The sequence below is a fragment of the Gobio gobio genome (assembly GCF_949357685.1).
Source record: "Gobio gobio genome assembly, chromosome: 7".
Lineage (NCBI taxonomy): Eukaryota > Metazoa > Chordata > Actinopteri > Cypriniformes > Gobionidae > Gobio > Gobio gobio.
This window is the reverse complement of record NC_137103.1, coordinates 679,526-702,435: the sequence shown is the minus strand read 5'-3', so window position 1 is coordinate 702,435 and position 22,910 is coordinate 679,526. Positions and strand designations below refer to the sequence as shown.

The 22,910-nt window shown below is 44.2% G+C and overlaps 2 protein-coding genes across 5 annotated transcripts in view; one reads left to right on the top strand and one right to left on the bottom strand.

The window, feature by feature from the left end:
* Positions 1-1,786: 1,786 nt before the first annotated feature.
* Positions 1,787-13,796, top strand: LOC307129683 (LIM and senescent cell antigen-like-containing domain protein 1). The gene is made up of 11 exons (XM_079822315.1): positions 1,787-2,344; positions 7,083-7,242; positions 8,594-8,660; positions 8,946-9,066; positions 9,146-9,295; positions 10,280-10,430; positions 10,554-10,646; positions 10,799-10,847; positions 10,934-11,009; positions 11,728-11,893; positions 13,558-13,796. The coding sequence occupies exons 1-10, from the start codon at positions 2,226-2,228 to the stop codon at positions 11,864-11,866; spliced, it is 1,125 nt and encodes a 374-aa protein (XP_079678441.1). The 5' UTR covers positions 1,787-2,225; the 3' UTR covers positions 11,867-11,893; positions 13,558-13,796.
* A 2,375-nt stretch (positions 13,797-16,171) lies between these two features.
* The window catches only part of ranbp2 (RAN binding protein 2), a 62,268-nt gene continuing 55,529 nt past the window's right edge, over positions 16,172-22,910 (bottom strand). For 3 of the 4 annotated variants that reach the window (XM_079822302.1, XM_079822303.1, XM_079822304.1), the window contains 5 exons: positions 21,238-21,324; positions 19,109-19,272; positions 18,584-18,857; positions 18,174-18,508; positions 16,172-16,850 (listed from right to left, as the gene is read on the bottom strand). In XM_079822302.1, coding sequence (XP_079678428.1) covers positions 16,545-16,850; positions 18,174-18,508; positions 18,584-18,857; positions 19,109-19,272; positions 21,238-21,324 — 1,166 coding nt within the window. In that variant the 3' untranslated portion in view covers positions 16,172-16,544. The remainder of the gene's footprint in view (positions 16,851-18,173; positions 18,509-18,583; positions 18,858-19,108; positions 19,273-21,237; positions 21,325-22,910) is intronic. The other variant, XM_079822301.1, reaches the window with a different exon arrangement.

Here is a 22,910-nt window from a genome sequence, read left to right as displayed (position 1 = left end):
ATAAAGATTAAAGTATAAATATAAAAATGTTCTTCAGTCAAGGCAATATCAGCGCTGGTTCTTCAGAAGCTCTTCGGGGGGTCAGGAAGCAGCATATGACGGCCCTTTATAAAGCCTGATTATGTGTTCATTCATCCACTTCCTCTCCTTCATCCACCATCATACTTCTGCATACGCCTTATGAACTACTGTAATACATGTTTTCTTCTTGAGTTTGAGCGTAAATAAGTCATCGGAAGAGGGACATGTAGAGCAGTCTCATCTTTTTGACCTCAAATGTTATATTCATTGTGTAAATTAAAAACCCATGTAACAGTTTCATCATTACCTATATAAGACTTTTCCAGGGAATAAACTAAATAATAAAGCATTGGACATCATATATTAGCCAAACACGTCAAAGAATGAGGTGTTCTAATGCATATTACATGATAACACTTGGCATTGAGAAAATGAGTAAAAATTGATAGATTTTTTCTATTTTAAGATTTTTGTAAAGTTTTAAAATGTCCTCTTTTTCTAATTTAGGTTACTTATACTTTTGTATTATTTAAGTAGAATTTAAAGTTTTCACTTTGACTATGTTCTTGGCCAGACACTTTTAATTGAGTAAGAATGTTCTTAGTATCCGTGAACTTGCACTTGTGTTTTATTTTTGCATACTTTAACACCACTGGTTGTATTGAGCGTGTTAAAATAAGACCATGGTAATCCGGTCAGCTGAATGAATGACTGTGACATTCCCTAGATAACACTCGTTTTCTCTCTCCAAGTAAATATACGAATAAATGGAAATTAATTGAGAATAAAAGCGAGTCGGGCTGTCTAGTTTTCCCTAAACAGACGAGCTCTTGCATGCCAGAGACTGGCTTCCCCTCGCTACACACACACACACACACACACACACACACACACACGCACACACACACACACACACACACACACGCACACACGCCCCTATCACTTACTACTGATATAATAACAGCATGTTTGCCTACGTCACATTACTCGTTTAAGTCAAAAGATCTTGCAGAATTGGACAAATCTGAATATATTTACATGTTAATGGTTATAAAGGGAAAAGAATGATCCAAATGTTCCCTAAAGCAATGATTGGATCTGCCTTTAGCACAGAGGATCTGAGTGATCATTAGCTTCGGATGATCAAATGAAATGATCTGCAGTGTTTTCAGAGAATGAAGGACGGGATTCAGAGGGCTCGAGTGTTTCCTAACTTAGCTCTGTGTGTTTTCATCAGCTGCCAGGTTTGGAGATGTGCTGAGGTGTATTTATAGACCCAGAGCGCCAGAGGAGGAATGTGCTGGTCAAATAACTGTGTTAGAGTTAGGAATAAAGCTTATTTCTCACAGTATAGAGGAATCTGTGTTAGAGTTAGGAATAAAGCTTATTTCTCACTGTATAGAGGAATCTGTGTTAGAGTTAGGAATAAAGCTTCTTTCTCACTGTATGGGGGAATCAGAAGAGCTGCTTCTATAGAGCATTAAACCATCATTAAATGTGACTCTCTCTTATTGCCTGACAGATAAAGTGCTACTATGATGAACTCAGGAAACAGCAACTGATCTAAACACTATACTAACACACATTATTACTAAATGTTAATGAGTGATTGCTCAGCTGGTTATTAATGTTACTGTGAGAATCTGGGTGAAGTGTCCCACACAGGGTTATCTCAACAAGAATATTTAGGATTTTTAGGAATATTAAGATTAGGAATAGTCGTTTTTGTTGAGGCAGTAAAAGTGCTAACAAACCAAGCGTCTCTGGCTGAAGTGTGGTTTATCGGCAGGGTTCAGACATGAGGTCAGGAGGAGCGGGACAGACTCTCTCAGTCTATTATTGACTCACGGCTGGTCAGTCTGTCCCGGCTGCTGCTCTCACACAAGCTACACCAGTCCGTCTCTGAGATCTCTGGGATTTCACCAGTCCGTCTCTGAGATCTCTGGGATTTCACCAGTCCGTCTCTGAGATCTCTGGGATTTCACCAGTCCGTCTCTGAGATCTCTGGGATTATCTCTGGGATTTCTGTGATTTCACCAGTCCGTCTCCATCTCTGGGATTTCTGGGATATCTCTGATTATTCACCAGCCCGTCTCTGTCTCCGTCTCTGTGATTATCTCTGTGATTTCACCAGTCCGTCTCTGTCTCTGGGATTATCTCTGTGATTTCACCAGTCCGTCTCTGTCTCTGGGATTATCTCTGTGATGGAGGTGGAGAGCATCAACGGCCTCCAGTCGCACACAGAGATCGCGGCTGAATCTGAGCTTCCCCGGCGCAGCGATGTCAAAGTCTACAAGGAGTTCTGCGACTTCTACGTGCGATCGTGAGTCTGCCGCTTCTACAGCTCTTCTTTGCTTCATACAGCTTCTGAATAAAATATACACATATTGCTGCATTTAGGACTTCATTGCAATTCATAAATAATTATAAACTATGCTCAATTGGTTGACTCTTGTATGATGAATAGATAGAAGCGTAAATGTAAATACTGTGTCTTGAAAGCAGATTAGAACTTGATCACTGCTCACGGCTTGCCTTTCTGGGAACCTTCAGCAGTAAATTACATTAAATCTGTAAAACCTGTGATCTGAGCTGATGATATCATGTTCTTGAGCTCAGAAAGAGAACAAATACCAGTAAATAACTGATTCATTACATTACCGATGGCCAAAACAATCCCCTTTACATACTCTTTTACATTTGTCTGTTTTGTGAATGGCTTTGTTTCAATTGTTTTACATATTGAGGTTTGCTAAAAAAGCTCATAGACTTGCTCATACTTTGGCAGAAATCAAGGTCAAGGTATACTAAATGGCAGATAGTCTAAAGGCCGGTCACTCACAGATGAGATGTTTAACCTCATATCTAACTTAAGAGCAAATGCAATCATTTTTACCTTGACTGTGTCCAGGCTTCCACTCTTATCCGCGTCCAGTTATTTTACTTGTACAAAAACTGCTATTTGTTATCACATTTTATTATCATAATCATAATCACACTGGTTTGTAGTGCAGATAGCAAGCAAGCCATTTTACATTTAAAAGACATCTAATAGCCGTCCATACACAGCCCTGACGTCAGGGCTAAAACAAGGCTGGATTTGGCCTTTCAGGGAAAATGTAATAGACGTCTAACCATAGCCCAAGAATAGAAGGGTCATCTAGAACATGAACATGCCAAAGAAATGAAACCAAACACCTTGTAATCACTGCTGACTTTGTTTACATGATGGAATATCACATATCTCGCAAGTTATTTTGGCAAAAACAACATGTAACCGAATTAAAGGTTGTTTTGGCTAGAAGTGGGTTACTCATAGCCAGACTATATCGGGCCTATAGTTAACCGAGGCGGTGAAATGGCGGCTATTGCTTGCTGGGTAGTTTAACCTTTTACTGCATTTTGTCTCAGTCATTTCCCTACAGCGGCTGATGAATCAGAAGTCTTGCGCATTCACAGAAAACAGCTCACAGAATACGGCAGATAGAGCAACTCGTTCTGAACTCGCCTTCTCAAGTTCAAAAACAGTCTAATCACTAGCGTACAGGCAAACATCTTTTCAAGAATTAAGTGCTGTCAATGTTTGGAGTTTGGAAATGTAAAGAGAAAGAGTCTGTAACTTTCTTCTACTTTGTTGATGCTCCATTGGCTCAATCACAGCCTCCGGTGTTTCTGAGTTTGATGCTAAAGCTTGGCTCACTATGTCTGGGCAGTTTCTCCCGTTCTTCAGTGCAGGACCTCTCGAGCTCCATCAGGCTGGATGGGGAGCGTCGGCCATGTTCAGATCTCCAGAGATGCTCAATCGGGTTCAGGACTCTGGTTGGGCCACTTAAGGACATTCCCAGAGTCGTCCCGTAGCCACTCCTGTGTTCTCTTGGCTGAGCTTCGGGTCGCTGTCCTGTTGGGAGATGAACCTTCACCCCAGTCTGAGGTCCAGAGCGCTCTGGAGCAGGTCTTCATCAAGGATTCATCTTTCCCTGATCCTGACTAGTGTCCCAGTTCCTGCGGCTGAAACACATCCCCACAGCATGAGCTGCCCCCCCATGATCACTGTAGGGATGGGATTGGCCAGGGGATGAGCGGAGCCTGGGTTCCTCCATTCAGCCCAAAGATTTCAATCTGTGTTTCATCAGACCTAGGGTTGGGCATCGAGAACCGGTTCCAACTTGGAACCGTTTAAAAAATAACGATGCCATTGGAATCGTTTAGAAATTTTGTTTTCGATTCCGATCATCGGTTCCAAACGCGCAAGTTTTCGGAAGTGCTTGCCGCGCCCGTTTGTTCTGTTGCAGCCATGGAGCACGGTAAGTGGCGCTCAAAAGTGTGGCTTTATTTCACAAAAAAAAAAACCTGGGTCGGCACAGTGCAACACATGACAAACTTATTTCTTGCACGGGAGGATGCACTACAAATATGTGGTGTAGCTATAAATTAACGAGTGTAGCGTGTTTGAAATGCTGCGCAGGTCTGTCCCTCGGGCAACCCTGCGCTAACCAACGTTATTAACGGGATAGTTCACCCTGAAATGAAAATAAAGCCTTCTTTTACTTACCCTGATGTTGTCCCAGTGCCCTATGTCCTATGACATTTAAAATACTGTTCCTGCACGCGCTCCTTCCTATTATGGCAGTGAATGGCGATCAGCTAAAACATTACAAAAAGTAAACAAATGTATCACGCAACGATACAGGGAGACGCGCGCCATATGGAAAGTGTTCAGGGGGCACACTATAGGTTTTGCGAGAAAGAAACCGTATTATTCAGTCAAAACACTGAGCTCGGCCGTTATTCTGAGCGCGCTCCTCTGTGTAAGTTACACTATGAGCTGTCAGCAGCCGCCGGCGCTCATGCCTACTATAATAACTCGCACTGTTGTCATTGCACCCACGATAAGCACACACACACACACGCGCGCGCGCGCGCGCACCATTTTGAGAAATCAAGCTCAATAGAAAAAAACGCGATTCTCGTCTTTTCTATAACGTATATGATAAGAAATAATACTAATAATATAACCTCCTTAAGTGAATATTGTGTACCGGTTGTCATGACAATATTGCACGAGGCTACTGCGGCTTGGAGTGCGCACACACTGGAACACGCGCATTTGAACAACAGCTGGGTGAGTAAAAGATGGCTTTTTTTTCATTTCAGGGTGAACTAACATTATCCCACCTCATCATAATCAGGTAAGTGATTGTAGTGTAAACCCCTTGACCAAATTGCGAATTGTGGTGAACAACAACGTTACTGAAATTATTTTTCCCCCTCGTAGATAAATGTAGCTATACGCAAATTGCCCACGCTAGTAGCAGTCCTAATGACTGCTGTTAATGCTATTGTTAAACCGGGACTCGGTGTGGAACTCCATTCACCTTTGCAGCAAAGCAAGTGAAAATGCCAGCGGAGAAAGTCCCAAAACTAAAACTCATTATTGAATCAAAATACAATTTTCCTCTGTGAAATGAGCCTGTGACATGTTGTGACTCCACCCCTCAAAGAATCGGAATCGAGAATCGAAAAGAACCGTAATCGAAACTAAGAATCGGAATCGGAATCAGAATCGTTCAAATCAAAACGATGCCCAACCCTAATCAGACCAGAGAATTGTGTTCCTCATGAGAGTCCTTCAGGAGCCGTTGGCAAACTCCAGGTGTCCTTTTACTGAGGAGTGGCTTCCGTCTGGCCACTCTACCATACAGGCCTGATTTGTTCCCAGAGATACTTCCCACATGTCCAATCAGCTGAATTGACCACAGGTGGACTCCAGTCGAGCTGTAGAAACATCTCAAGGATGATCAGTGGAAACCGGAGCACCTGAGCTCAATTTAGAGTGCCATGGCAAAGGCTGTGAATACTGATGGACATGTGATTTGTTTTGTTTTGTTTTTATTTTAAATACATTTGTAAAGATTTCAAACAAACTTCTTTCACATTGTCATTATGGGGTATTGTTTGTAGAATTTTGAGGAAAACAATGAATTTAATCCATTTTGGAATAAGGCTGTAGTATAACAACATAACATGCTGAGGTCCAAACATCCTGTCCAGTTCCAGACCGTGTTTTCCATGTCTTGTGCAGTGTGTGTGAGACGCTCAGCTGAGACTATAGTTAACACAGTTGTGTGCTGAACAGATTGAGCCATTATTACAGACACACATGCCTTACATGCTTCTCCAGATGACCTTCACAAAGAGCAGCCAGAGAACAGCTGTACTTCCTCACAATCTCGCCTAGTGAGTAGTGCTTTAGGAGACGCTTTTATCCAGTGACTCTTTACAGTGAGTCCACAGTTTTTGGGGCTCATCATTGAACACAATAAAGGCTCTAATGATCTGACACGTGTAACCCCTCCTGTACGAAACCGCCCGCTCCAAGCAGGACTCAAACCCGAGTCCACCGGCATGAGACTAGAGTAGGACGCTCTAACAAGGAGGCTAAAGGCTGCAACCTCTAACGTCAGTCGCTAGAGCGTCTCTTGAGATCAGAGTGAGGTTTACTCACACAGCGACTACTAGCTGGCCTCCGTCACATACACACAGGATTGTGGGATATCATTGGCAGCGCAGGATACATTCACAATGCCTTCAGAAATCGATCAGATGACGGTATGTCAGTACGCCATCACTGGATCCAGACGTGATGCCTTCCCTCCTCAGTGTTCATCCATCATTCAGGCTTTAGGTCACTCCTCTTATTTCCTCATTCTAATGTGAGCAGTAATTCTAAGCTGTTATTGGTGTATCTTCATAGCTCGATAAGTCAAGAAGATCAAAATGTTAGACATACTGTTGTCTTGTGTGTGTAAATGGAAAGCAGAGCAGAAGCATCATCTAATGGTCCATCACCTTTACTCATAGAGTGCTTTATATGATACTGATTGTGCCTTTCCTTCACTGGCCGCACTGAAGTCGTTTTCTGTAGAGTTTGAAATGAATTGAGTGTGTCTTACCGTTGAATAAAGAGGTTCTGGCTACGGCCCTTCTCAAGAATCAGGAATGAATGTGTTTTCTAGACTATAGTATCTGAAGAATCATTAGATGCCCCTCTGTCTCCACAGAAACATGACGAGCGCTTTGGCCCATGCGGCGTGTGAGGTGTGTAAGGCCGGCTTCACGCCGACGGAGAAGATGGTGAACAGTAACGGCGAGCTGTACCACGAGCAGTGCTTCGTCTGCGCCCAGTGCTTCCAGCAGTTCCAGCACGGCCTCTTCTACGAGGTCAGGCGCTGCACGTTTACATCTGTGTGGGGATATAATGGGGAAAATAGCACAAAAGAACACAGAAAACTCAAAACGGTGTTTACAGAAAGCAAGTAGTTGGTGACAAGTGACTGTCTTTATAAGTTAGCATTAATTAGTGAACATTGATTAGTCCAAAAACATTGATTCATTCAGGAAGGAAACAAGTTGCTGAAACCGATCTTTGATATTCATATCTGCTTGAAAAATAGTGTATGTCACTGCCCACTGACATGCTTGTAAAGCTATTGTTATCAGATTGGTTTGGCCTTCAAACACCTTAAAATGCACATGTGTAGATCTGGAAAATCTAAATATTCTATGGGCGGCATGCCCCCAAAACCCCCTAGCAACAACACTTTTGTTCCCTGTGTATTTTTAAAAATCCTACGTATGGCCCTCTTGCAGAATTTACCCTATCCCCAAATTGTTTTTATGGTAGGGACCCCCATAACACTTGATTCAAATCGAGCACTTTAATAACACTGTCAATCATGACTTTCCCCCTTGAGGAAATAAGGTTTAATTTTGCTCATGAAATTTGTATAAAAGTATGTTAAACAGAAGTGAGATGTCCTTTGTATGAGCTGTAAGATGCAGGTGTTCTGCAGCTCTGTAATTTAAGGAGACTTGGATTGGTTTGGTTTTGAAGGAGGAATGTTTCAGCCTAACACAAACCGACTAATAGCATCTCTGAATTCATCACTCACTGATGCTTATATTGATTTCCCACCCAAAATGATGTAATTTCCTGGACGATGATGTCACTAAGGGTCGGGTTTTATTCGTTAAAGGGATTTTGTGATGCAAAGTGGCGTTGAAGACACAAAAATTTGATTATCAATTTTATTAAAATCCCAAGAAAACATGTTTCGTAGATGTTAACCATTTTAAGTGAAATAAATGGCGGAAAGATTGAAGAAACACTTAATACATTTTTATAGTAGAAGCACCGGGAACATGGAAAAATGACAACATTCACTCAAACCCGAGCAGTGAAGTTGACTTTATGCTGTTTTCATAAGCCGTGAGTTTTAAAATCTTGCCTAAGACATTTGTTTACACTTTATTTTGATGGTCCACTTTAGACATTCTACTGACTATAATTAACTCTTCAACTACATGTCAACTTATTCTACTAACCCTAACCCACCAGTCTATTAATACTATAATGACTCTCTGATATTTGACACGTAGTTGCAAAGTTACTTATAGTTAGCAGAATGTCAAAGTGGACCATTGAAATAAGGTGTAAGCCAGACATTTATGATGAGGACATGAGTCTGCCGAACAGTAGGTGTGATCGTGTTTCCTGCTCTTGCTTCTGCAGTTTGAGGGCAGGAAGTACTGCGAGCATGACTTCCAGATGCTGTTCGCCCCCTGCTGTCACCAGTGCGGTGAGTAAACACACCTGACCATGTGTCAGAGCTGAGATCCCTATCAGTGTCAATGACCCTTAAGCCGGTCGTAGGTTGTGACCTATGACTCTTTAGAGCTATCAATGCTTTCTCCGCTTGTTTGCATCCTGGCCAAAAAGGCACAGCAACACAATAATGCACCTTTATTTCCTCAGCAGCCTGACTGGCGGGGTATTCTGAGATGTGTGACACCACATTATAGCAAATGTGGCAAACTCAAACTCTTCATCGTTTCAGCATCGGTGTGATGTGTTCTGTTGGCAGGCGAGTTCGTCATTGGCCGTGTGATCAAGGCCATGAACCTCAGCTGGCACCCCGACTGTTTCTGCTGTGATCTCTGTCAGGCCATTCTCGCAGACGTGGGCTTCGTGAAGAACGCAGGCAGGTGAGGCTCACATCAGCAGAATTCAGGACATTCAATGTGAACATGACTGTGATTTGAACACTGGAATTCTGCCCGACAGACATTTGTGCCGTCCGTGTCATAACCGAGAGAAGGCTCATGGTCAGGGGAAGTACATCTGCCAGAAATGTCAAGCCATCGTGGAAGATGTCCCACTGATCTTCAAGAACGACCCGTACCATCCGGACCACTTCAGCTGCAATAACTGCGGGTGAGCAAACACCACAAACACCAGCGACTGGACCGTTCTCAGAGCTTCTCATTTAGCAGATGAAGCAGCTCGTCTGTTTGGGAACCGCGTTGTCCCTTTAAAGAGGACCCATCATGCTCTTGTTCAAAGTCTTGATGTTGTTTCTGGGGTTTTCCTGCTTGAATGTTTATTATTTCCTCATATTCTCCATTGTTGCGGCTCCTCTCTTCCCAGTCTGTCAGTAACGCTCTGTTTACTTTCTGTCTCTATGAAGCCCCTCCTTCTGAAAAGCACACTGTGCTCTGATTGGTCCGCTGGAGCAGTGTGTTGTGATTGGTGTTTGGGAAATGTCCCACCCCTTACCATAACCGCCAGTCTCAACACACCACTAACTAACTCAACCCCGGCCCTTTATTCTGCATACAAATTATTACAATGAGGAATATTGTGACGTGTTGGTTCCTGAAGAAACTCAAGATGGCGGCGTTTAAGGAGTTCAGAAACACTGACACTGAGAGAGAGAAGAACTGGAGCTTCACACTCTGAAGACAGATGGACATATAGGACCTCTCATTGGGTTCTGCCCCAGTGTCCTGCAGAGTTTAGCTCCAACCCTGATCACACACACACCTTCCTGTGATGTTCTAGTGATCCTGAAGCCCTGGGTGTGTTAGATCAGGACAGTGGCCCTCCAGAGCTGAGTTTGAGGAACCCTGCCCTAAAGGATCGATTTTGAGATTGTCATAAATTACGCTACCACAATATACTCCATTAATTGATACTATAAATTCCAGGCTTATGAAATCCGCACGCCCTGCCGCAATGTTTTCATTACCTACAGTTTATTTACTTTATCGGCAAGAGCGGTATACTTATGCCAGAGAGAGAGAGAGAGAGAGAGAGAGAGAGAGAGAGTTTCTGGTGGTCAATAAAGAAGGAAATTGAAATTGTATAGCTCCTCTCTAAGGGTGAGGCGTGTGTGTGTGTGTGTGTGTGTGTGTGCAGTAAGGAGCTGACGGCGGACGCCAGGGAGCTCAAAGGCGAGCTGTACTGTCTGCCCTGTCACGATAAGCTGGGCGTGCCGATCTGTGGAGCCTGCAGGAGACCCATCGAGGGCCGCGTGGTCAATGCCATGGGCAAACAGTGGCATGTGGAGGTGTGTCATCACAACGCCTCATCTAAAACAATAAATCCTGATCTTTAAACGAGTAATCATCACTGATGCTGTTGCCTTCATCCTCTGAGCCAGACCTTTACACGTGTGTTTGTGTGTTTGCAGCATTTTGTGTGTGCTAAATGTGAGAAAGCGTTTCTGGGTCACCGCCACTATGAGCGCAAGGGTTTGGCGTACTGTGAGAATCACTACAACCAGGTACAGTCTGGACATCAGCTCCTAGAGCTTCAGTACACGCCTGCAGATCATTGCTGGAATACTGCAGTCACACTTCTCACGGAGTGAGGTACAGTCGTGTGTCTGAGGTATTCCTCTCATCATCTGCATGTGTGTGTCGATCTGTCTTACAGCTGTTCGGAGACGTCTGTTACCACTGCAACCGCGTCATCGAGGGAGACGGTGAGGCGGTTAAACTCTTCAACTCTGCTCTGGGGATTTATCCTGAAGAACTCACATGTACTCTTGATTCTTCTCTTGTCTTTCAGTCGTGTCTGCGCTGAATAAGGCCTGGTGTGTCAAATGCTTCAGCTGCTCCACATGCAACTCCAAGCTGACGCTCAAGTGCGTACGATTACTAACACATCCAATTAAAACACATTCACGCTCCAATCATACACACCATTCTCAGTTAATCAGGGAGATTGGGGCTAGTTGCCAAAATCGACCCTATGTGTGTTTCTTAATGCGTGTTACTACTTTCATTGTGAAGTTCCTCGATGCATATATTAATGTCGTAATCTTTAATGAAAGTCTCATTGCTTCTCTTCGTGTACGTTCAAGACAATCGCTTATGGTCCATTTTCATAATTCAGTCAACAACCGATGGATGAAAGTTGAGTCGTACCACGCAGAGGAAAAGCACCATAAAATGTTTCAGCATAATTTAATCATGAAAGGGAAGTCTTTTCTCCTCTATTGTGTCGTATATCGAGTGAAGCGCTTCTCAAACAAGAACAAATGTAGGGCGGGGCTTGAGTGTGTCTGTTGGAAATAGTTGTGGTTTGCTATTGGTGGATCTCATGTGAGTGACAGGTGGCCCCGCCATCATCATCAGAGAAGAGATTAAGTTATTCTGACTCAAGATTATTAACAGAATAATGATATGTATCATTTATAATAAAGATTCCATAGTGACTTTAATTTTGTTTCATAAGCGTTTTACTATTAATCAAACAGCAAAAACGTAAATGTACAAAAATGTCAAACCATTGTCTACCAGCTAAACTCTCACGGGGTGAGAAACGCTGGAGTGTTTCCTGATGTCTGTGCTGTTGTTCAGGGATAAGTTTGTGGAGATGGATCTGAAGCCCGTGTGCAAGCGCTGCTACGAGCGAGTGCCAGACGAGCTCAAGAGACGCTTGTCCAGACGGGATCAAGACAACAAGGACAAGAAGAAGAAGATGCCCATCTGCCTGTGAGGATCACTGCCATCACACACCTCAGCGGTCAGTGCTTTAACCTCACTCTCATCATATACTCACTCTCATCATCTACTCACTCTCATCATCTACTCACTCTCATCATCTACTCACTCTCATCATCTACTCACTCTCATCATCTACTCACTCTCATCATCTACTCACTCTACTCACTCTCATCATCTACTCACTCTCATCATATACTCACTCTCATCATCTACTCACTCTCATCATATACTCACTCTCATCATCTACTCACTCTCATCCTCTACTCACTCTCATCATATACTCACTCTCATCATATACTCACTCTCATCATCTACTCACTCTCATCATCTACTCACTCTCATCATCTACTCACTCTCATGCACCTCATGCACCTCATTTATCAAATGTGTGTACGCTAAAATATGCCAAGGCTCAGATTTATAAAAACGGTCTGGATGTGGAAGTCTGCGTTTACACTGGCACAAACAAATCTGATTGTTTACTCACATCTGACACAGATGGGAATTTGTTGCACACGTGTAAACAAAAAAATCTGTACGAGATCTGATTTTTCACACCCGATCTGAAGCACTTCCAGATGTGGTCTTAAATCAGATCCATATCCCACATCTGGACATCCGACCTGCGTCTGAAGACGAATATCTGATTCCCCTAATACACAGCACTATAAAGTGCTTATAGCGCCACATCAGGGTCTGAGCCGTCATACACACGTTTCCCTGTCGAGAGTCAGAGAACTGCTGTGGAAATATCTGTTATATATTAATGACATTAATTAGGCAGCGTTTACAAGGCGGAGATCTGAAACCATTCAGCTGCGCACCATTCCACCATCATTTGTGATTCACAGAGGCGGACACATTCTTTGTGTGTATGTTCATTCTCTGAATCACATGTGTGAGTCCATATGATGCCAGTATACGGGACACCAACGTCCACGCTTCAAAAACCACACATGATGGGATTCTGAACAAGCCCAAATGTCTCCTGATGAGAAACGAGGAAATGAACCATCACGTCATGCGTGTGTTCTCTTGATGTGACCGTGTAGCGTGATGCAAGCATGTTGTGAAACTGCGTGAGAAGTGACGTCCTCTGCGTTTGTCCCGCATGAGCTTCAGAAACATGTACACGTCTACGGCAACGAACATGACAGCTGGCCGCAGGCAATAGATTTTAGTTTTAAAAGTTTGAAATATTAGTATTTTTCTCTCACACACACCTATGGTTTGGCTTCAGAAGGCCTTGATTCACACACTGGCATGTTCTCTTTTCTGAAGCCGTTTCCTTTGACTCACAGAGAGGGCCTGTTTCTTTAAACAATGAAGGCATATACTCCTGGGACGGCCTGAGGGCGAGTACGTCATAAGAGAAGCTTCATTTCTGGGTGAATGATTCATTTAAGTGCTGTACTAAAGAAACACTCACACTGTTGGACGTTTATCTGCTTCATACGGAGAGCTGTACTGTCAAGTCCATCCTTTGGTCCATTAAGAGCATTTCTGACATTTCTGTTTTATACATGCAGACTTTATTAAAGTGTCATGTAGTTTATTTCATTAAATATAAACATCCCCATGCCAAAGGTCTTTTCATCTCCTTCTAGACATTGAGTTTTTGAGATATTATGTAGTCATGTGTCTTCCTGAATGATTGAGTTGTTGAACTGTGTGTGTTTGCAGGTTGAAGATGAAGAACCGCCTCGAGCACACGCGTGTGAATACACTCACTGTTCACGTGTGGTGGATTTCATCTGAATGTTATGAGCTGAGATTGAGATTTCTGACTGTGGTTCAGTCACTCAGTGTTCATGAATATGAAGATTTATGTTCTGTTGTGCTGTGTAACTCCTCTCTTGAGTTCTGTTGTTTATGTTTATATTGCTGCAAACACAATAAAATGCTTTACTGTAACAACTTCATTTAGTCTACTATTGATAATAAAGCGCTACATGTTCAGTCCTGGATCAGATTCAGAGGATGATCAAACACAGATGGAGTCCATTAACACCTCAAAGCTTCAGTCCTAGAGCTCGTCCTGGGTCCACATCTCATTCAGTGGCATTCAGGAGATGTGTAACAGCGCCCCCTACCATATAACAGTGAAAATGCGGAAAACCGGAAAATCCGTCAACGAGGAAAGAGTTACAATGTGTCTTCCTGTGATTTTGCAAATATCCACTCCTGATGCAAGACAAACTCAACTCGCTTCTATTCGCTCGCGTCTGTGACATTTGATGAGGTCAGCTTATGACGTCTGTGTGGTTTTCACATTCTTCATAATGAATAACAGGCTATTTTCTGCCCTGGTTTTGAGCCTCTCTCCTGGAACGCTCTGTTTTTATAGGGGTGTCGCACTGAAGATTGGAAGTAAACGCCCACTGCTATGATTGGATAACAGTTTTGCATATTATTATGAGCTTCGGCTGGGTCAGGGCAAAAGGGGGACCAACACAGGGTTATCAGTTCTCAGGGTTATCTGAGGATACACAAAGGCCAAACTCCCTTCATCATCATCATCATCAGAATGAGTAAAACCACAGAATATAGCTCTGGGCCGTATTTATCAAGCTTCTCAAAGTGCCATTTGAGTCTTAAGTGCTGAGGACTCATGAATTACTGCTGAATTGCTGTCAAAAAAACTTTTTTCTTCATCTGACCACAGAATCAGGTCCAGTCGTGTCTGACAACTGAACATACTGGAGTTTGTTTTTGCGTTTTTTTAAACCCTCCCAAAAAACATGTGGTGATGTAGACTTGAGATCTGTCCCGGAAAGTCTCCAATACAAACACTTTTAATGGGCTTACCTTTTGGAAGATAGATTTATGATGTCCTTGACTGTTATTTAAATACTTAAATTGTGAAGAAAAAAAAATTATATAGTGTACTTTAAAATTACAGTTTGTTCTTCTAGTGTGCTTGGATATTTAATCAATACATTTAAAGGTCATTTTCATGTAGATCATACAGTGCATCTGGAAAGTATTCACAGCAACAGCAAAGGCACACACACACCTGTCTATTTAAGGTCCCACAGTTTACAGTGCATGAGCTCAAACCAAGCCATGAAGTTCAAGGAATCGTCTGTAGACTAAGAGACAGGATTGTATTGTGGCTCAGATCTGAGGAAGGGTACAGAAACATTTCTGCAGCTGAAGGTCCCGATGAGCTCAGTGGCCTCCATCATCCGCACATGAGGAAGTTTGGGAGCACCAGGACTCTTCCTAGAGCTGAGCGATCGGGGAGAAGGGCCTTAGTCAAGGAGGTCAAGAGCCCGATGGACACTCTGACAGAGCTCCAGCGTTTCTCTGTGGAGAGAGGAGAACCTTCCAGAAGAACAAACATCTCTGCAGCTCTCCACCAATCAGGCCTGCGTGGGGTCGTGGCCAGACACAATTCTCTGGTCTGATGAAACACAGACGAACTCTTTGGGCTGAATGGAGGAACCCAGGCTCCGCTCATCCCCTGGCCAATCCCATCCCTACAGTGATCATGGTGGGGCAGCTCATGCTGTGGGATGTGTTTCAGGAACTGGGACACTAGTCAAGATCAGGGAAAGATGAATCCTTGATGAAGACCTGCTCCAAAGCGCTCTGGACCTCAGACTGGGGTGAAGGTTCATCAACAGGACAGCGACCCGAAGCTCAGCCAAGAGAACACAGGAGTGGCTACGGGACGACTCTGGGAATGTCCTCAAGTGGCCCAGCCAGAGCCCAGACCTGAACCCGATTGAGTATCTCTGGAGATCTGAACATGGCCGACGCTCCCCATCCAGCCTGATGGAGCCTGAGAGGTCCTGCACTGAAGAACGGGAGAAACTGCCCAAACATAGCCGAGCTTCAGCATCAAACTCAGAAACACCGGAGGCTGTGATTGAGCCAATGGAGCTTCAACAGAGAGTTGAGCAAAGGCTGTGACTGCAGATGGACATGGGATTCATTTTGTTTCTTATTTTTAATACATTTGCAAAGAGTTCAAACAAACTTCTTTCATGTTGTAATTATGGGGTATTGTTTGTAGAATATTGAGGAAAATAATGAATGTAATCATTTTGGAATAAGGCTGTGACATAAAATGTGGAAAAAGTGAAGCGAAGTGAATACTTTCCGGACGCACTGTAGCTGCGAAATAGAGAAAAACAGGAGTGCATTTAGTGAACAAATAATGACTCCTGATTAGGGCTGGTTAGTCGGAGGAAGCCTGAATACTTGTTAGCATTTCTTGAAACACTACAGGAGAAAAAAAAAGCAGCTTAGCCTCACTTTATCCAGTAGAATCTCAATAATGACACTGAATAAATAGTGAAACGCAAGTTGCCAGATGTTTATTTTATGTTCAGGAGGTTGAAAATATAAAGCATCGGTTTCTGTGGGAGCTCATGATGGATAGAGGCAATACAGCAAAACTGTATTTCAGCTCCATCTAAAACTGCCAAAATACAGACTTATAACAAAGAAAACCAACCTTCCAAAAGCCCCTGTAAACTCAGTCCACATCGAGGTAACTCTGGGGTAAACACGGTTTCATAATAAAAGTAACTTCTTTTCTGCAAAGCATACATTTTATTGTCAACTAGTAACAAACAGGACAAAAATAAAACCATGGCATATACAAGAGATCTCACACATTTACAGGAGCTCAAACATGATGAACAGTGGTTTGACAAAGTCTACAGCTGTCCACAGTCTGAGACGGTGATGGTTTTAGTGGGTTTGCCGTCTTTAGTGCCCAGCTCTGCTATCCTCTTCACCACATCCATGCCGTCTTTGACGAAGCCGAAGGCCACGTGCTTGAAGTCCAGGTGCTCTGCTTTCTTGAGGGTGATGAAGAACTGCGAGCTGTTGGTGTCTCTGCCGCGGTTGGCCATGGACAGCAGGCCCGGGCCCGTGTGCCTCACGTCGAAGTTCTCGTCCTCAAACTTCCCTCCGTAGATGGATCTTCCTCCCGTCCCGTCCCCGTTGGTGATGTCGCCTCCCTGAGAGACAGAGCGTGAAGATTAAACTGGCAAAACCAAAGCTACACAAACGCCCCAGAACTGCTGCATGACATGTTTATTCATTTATAATGTTCAATATTCTCCAGGTTCAGTCCACAGTATCTGCAAAACTGATGTGTGTAAACAACCAGCCTATAATCCACCCACTTTTCTATATTCTCCATAAATCTGAAGTAGTATCTGAAAATATGCGGTTCCAGATTTCCCGCCCATGACTGGAGATGATCTGTCCTAATAGCACAGATCCCGCCCTGAGTGAGCCACACACACTCCACCATGTTTAAATCCTCGCTAGAGCACCTATTGATATAATGTCTGCGCCACATCAATTTTACAAATGTTCTGTTATTGGATGAATGAACATAAGAGCACCATCTGTGTATGAATGAGTGTGTGAATGGGTGAATGTGAGGCAAAAATGTAAAGCGCTTTGGATGGCCGTAGGTCTGTTAAAAGCGCTATATAAATGCAGTCCATTTACCATTTACCATTTACCATAAGGGTCTTCATAGACTCCCAGCATCTGAGCCACTGAGGACATAGTGGATGAGTTTCCATCTATGATGGAAACCAGTTGAAGAAATTAGGTAAATTCTCATGTGTTTGTGCAAATCATATTACGCTGAACTGCTTTGAAAACAAGGGTCAGTTCAACGCTGGATTTGCACAAAAGATCTGCCGATACCAGCATCCTACTACAGTTTCCACACGAGCACCTGTGCAACCATTGATGATCATAACTCCACAACTACTACAACCATTCAGTCGACAAGTTGTAACTCGAGTCTCTGTCAGAGCAAGCTTTAACTTTGCACTAACATTTATTTAATCAAATCCACCTTTTGAAGTTTAATCAACACATTGTGATTCCTGTTTTTTCGTCAGGTACTAAGTCGTTATCGGAGGCTGACATGCTGCTCTTCGTGTATACTCTGGCAGGTGTTGCTGTTGTGCGCGCTGGGGAACGTAAATGCGCCATACACCATCGCGTCGCTATATCATTGATATCGTGATATGACACTTTTTAATCATGTAAAAATTTATACCGGTATTATCGTGGACGGTATGATATGGCACACCCCTACTTTGCACTAACATTTATTTAATCAAATCCGCCTTTTGAAGTTTAATCAACACATTGTGTTTCCTGTTTTTTCGTCCCCAAATTTAAGACGTCTTGAAATAACTAAGAAATATGTTCAAACTAAATGTAATAGTTAAGGTCCGGTGGGAACATGCTGTGTTTTCATATATCAGTGTGTTTGCGCTTCCTCAAATGAGCGTAAGCTGGTGCGGCCTCACCTGACACATGAAGTCAGGGATGATCCTGTGGAAGACGGAGCTCTGGAAACCGAAGCCCTTCTCGCCCGTGCACAGAGCCCGGAAGTTCTCCGCCGTTTTGGGAACGATGTGAGCGAACAGCTCCATGACGATTCTCCCAGCCGGCTCGCCATCCACAGTCATGCTGAAGTACACCACAGGGTTGGTGTCTCGTGAAAGCGCCTCGGCCATGGACACCTGAGCGCCATCGGCCCGTGACATGAGGCTCTGGCAGTCGACGAACGCTCGTCTGAAGGACTCGGCCAGCTCTGAAGTCTTGAACTTGGCCGCGAGCTGCTCGACCTTCCCGTCTCCCTCTGTTTGGGGGAAAACACACATGTGATCAACACTGCCAAGCACAGTTTCCAGCGGGTGCGGTGCGAGGTCTGTACCTGCGTAGTCTGTAGCGGTCCACACCAGCGCGTTGGCCGAGGTGTTCATGGGCTTGAGCTCAATGCTCTGGCTGATGGTGTGGTTGGCACAGACTTTCAGCACCTGCTCGCGTCTCATCAGCACACGGTAGCACTTCTTGACAGGGTGGAAGAGGATCTTGAGGTCTCCCACGCCGCGCTCCTTCCATTGGTTGAGCTCGCGGTCCCAGCGGTAGAGTTTGGTCCTCTCTTTGAACAGGATCTCCTCGTCCTCCTCGCCAGACTTCACCTCCACCTGCAGGAGTCACGTCAACACAGCTTTATTTCTACAGCGCCTTATTCAATACAGACCGTTCCAAAGCAGCTTCACAGTAACAAACAGGAAAATAACAAAATCAAATATAAGACAGCTTTAGAGCATTATTCAGATCAATTCAGTTCAAGTTTTGCTCTTACCCAATAGTGTCAGTGCAGTCAAAATAATAACAGCTGAATATTATTATTGCACTGAATATTAATACAATATCTAGTGAACAAACCACACACCTCTGGCAGGGACACAATCGGCTCAAAGTGGATCTCATCATTATGGGGCGTTTCATCATCGCTGCCCTCCTCTTCTCCTTCATTGCGTTTCTCCCCTCCTTCATTTCGCGTCGGTGCACTTCCAAAGACTGTGGCTCCGGCGTTTGACCACGAAAAATTTGCATCTACAGAAACAAAGTGCATGTGAAAACATTAAAAACATCACTTTGCCAACATCAATACTGACAGCAACAAAATTTACATGAATGGATTATAAAAACACGGCAGTATTTCCTGCAGTGGCGCTATGATGAAAGGTTTGAGCTCGGTCACAAGCTTTTAGTGCCCAACACAATTAAACACTAGGGCTAGGATAACATACTAGGATGATACACTCACCTAAAGGATTATTAGGAACACACACTAATACTGTGTTTGACCCCCTTTCGCCTTCAGAACTGCCTTAATTCTACGTGGCATTGACTCAACAAGGTGCTGAAAGCATTCTTTAGAAATGTTGGCCATATTGATAGGAGAGCATCTTGCAGTTGATGGAGATTTGTGGGATGCACATCCAGGGCACGAAGCTCCCGTTCCACCACATCCCAAATATGCTCAATTGGGTTGAGATCTGGTGACTGTGGGGCCATTTTAGTCCAGTGAACTCATTGTCATGTTCAAGAAACCAGTTTGACATGATTGGAGCTTTGTGACGGTGCATTATCCTGCTGGAAGTAGCCATCAGAGGATGGGGACATGGTGCTCATAAAGGGATGGACATGCTCAGAAACAATGCTCAGGTTGGCTGAGAGTGTGTGTACAGCTGATCTACACTCACCTAAAGGATTATTAGGAACACACACTAATACTGTGTTTGACCATCTTTATCCTTCAGAACTGCCTTAATTCTACATGGCATTGATTCAACAAGGTGCTGAAAGCATTCTTTAGAAATGTTGGCCCATATTGATAGGAGAGCATCTTGCAGTTGATGGAGATTTGTGGGATGCACATCCAGGGCACGAAGCTCCCGTTCCACCACATCCCAAAGATGCTCTATTGGGTTGAGATCTGGTGACTGTGGGGGCCATTTTAGTCCAGTGAACTCATTGTCATGTTCAAGAAACCAATTTGAAATGATTGGAGCTTTGTGACGGTGCATTATCCTGCTGGAAGTAGCCATCAGAGGATGGGGACATGGTCATGGAGGACCAGTGGAGAACCGGCCACAGGGTCATGGAGGACCAGTGGAGAACCGGCCACAGGGTCATGGAGGACCAGTGGAGAACCGGCCACAGGGTCATGGAGGACCAGTGGAGAACCGGCCACAGGGTCATGGAGGACCAGTGGAGAACCGGCCACAGGGTCATGGAGGACCAGTGGAGAACCCGCCACAGGGTCATGGAGGACCAGTGGAGAACCGGCCACAGGGTCATGGAGGACCAGTGGAGAACCGGCCACAGGGTCATGGAGGACCAGTGGAGAACCGGCCACAGGGTCATGAAGGACCAGTGGAGAACCGGCCACAGGGTCATGGAGGACCAGTGGAGAACCGGCCACAGGGTCATGGAGGACCAGTGGAGAACCGGCCACAGGGTCATGGAGGACCAGTGGAGAACCCGCCACAGGGTCATGAAGGACCAGTGGAGAACCGGCCACAGGGTCATGGAGGACCAGTGGAGAGCCGGCCACAGGGTCATGGAGGACCAGTGGAGAACCGGCCACAGGGTCATGAAGGACCAGTGGAGAACCGGCCACAGGGTCATGGAGGACCAGTGGAGAACCCGCCACAGGGTCATGGAGGACCAGTGGAGAGCCGGCCACAGGGTCATGAAGGACCAGTGGAGAACCGGCCACAGGGTCATGAAGGACCAGTGGAGAACCGGCCACAGGGTCATGAAGAACCAGTGGAGAACCGGCCACAGGGTCATGAAGAACCAGTGGAGAACCGGCCACAGGGTCAAGAAGAACCAGTGGAGAACCGGCCACAGGGTCATGAAGAACCAGTGGAGAGCCGGCCACAGGGTCATGGAGGAGCATCATTTTCCCTCTCTCATTGCAACTAAACAAATACTTGTGAAAAATAAAATCTAATGAATAAGTCAGACATACTGGTTAAACACTGGTTAAGATGTAAACCTAGCACTCACCTTTTTGGCCAAAAGCAAATTCTCCTGAAGTCTTTGCCAAGTCTGCAAATGAAAACCCACTTGCAGATGCAGATGCAAATGGAAAACCTGCTGGAGCAGAGCAAAGACGTCAGACAATAGCAAACAAACATTCAGAAGGTAAATGCAGCTCGAGATGGTTTGAATGAACTGTGCTTCACTCTCTGACGCTGGGCTGGATTTATTCCCACATGTCAAACGGTTACAGATGACGGTGTATTATAGAGGAGTGACTGTTACAGATGACGGTGTATTATAGAGGAGTGACTGTTACAGATGATGGTGTATTATAGAGGAGTGACTGTTACAGATGACGGTGTATTATAGAGGAGTGACTGTTACAGATGATGGTGTATTATAGAGGAGTGACTGTTACAGATGATGGTGTATTATAGAGGAGTGACTGTTACAGATGATGGTGTATTATAGAGGAGTGACTGTTACAGATGATGGTGTATTATAGAGGAGTGACTGTTACAGATGATGGTGTATTATAGAGGAGTGACTGTTACAGATGATGGTGTATTATAGAGGAGTGACTGTTACAGATGATGGTGTATTATAAGAGGTGTATTATAGAGGAGTGACTGTTACAGATGATGGTGTATTATAGAGGAGTGACTGTTACAGATGATGGTGTATTATAGAGGAGTGACTGTTACAGATGATGGTGTATTATAGAGGAGTGACTGTTACAGATGATGGTGTATTATAGAGGAGTGACTGTTACAGATGATGGTGTATTATAGAGGAGTGACTGTTACAGATGATGGTGTATTATAGAGGAGTGACTGTTACAGATGATGGTGTATTATAGAGGAGTGACTGTTACAGATGATGGTGTATTATAGAGGAGTGACTGTTACAGATGATGGTGTATTATAGAGGAGTGACTGTTACAGATGATGGTGTATTATAGAGGAGTGACTGTTACAGATGATGGTGTATTATAGAGGAGTGACTGTTACAGATGATGGTGTATTATAGAGGAGTGACTGTTACAGATGATGGTGTATTATAGAGGAGTGACTGTTACAGATGACGGTGTATTATAGAGGAGTGACTGTTACAGATGACGGTGTATTATAGAGTAGTGCTGGGCGGTATACCGGTTCATACCGAATACCGGTATTTATTTATTTCATGATATGAATTTTGATGATACCGCAATACCGGTATATGTCGCTTAAACAACGTTCGGAACGTGGCGCAGCGCGTCATTGTTTGAGAGGGGACCCATTTCATTGATGCACTGTAGTAAGAGCAGCAATCAGAGCACTGTATCCTCTCATTCATTATTCCTCATGTTATCACTTTATTTGAAGGAGTGAATGAAAACGTGCGTGAAGCCAGACAGCAATGTGTGTACATCGGCTGTACACTCGTTATTGCGGTGCAATGGGATAGAATGAGTGCACTCAATAACGTCCACTAGGGTTTCGGACACCACTACAAAGCGCTGTCCCATCAAATAATGCCCTATTTGAGGTTATGGGGGCGATTTCGGATTCAACCCTTGATTACAGTAGACAATTCAAACTACACGCGGCGCGCGAGAGAGAAGGCGGTTTCTGCGCGGAGCGCCGTGATGAGATTAACAGCGTTCTCCGCATGGATCATATAGCACAGATCTAGACCGGAGCGATCGCGTTTAC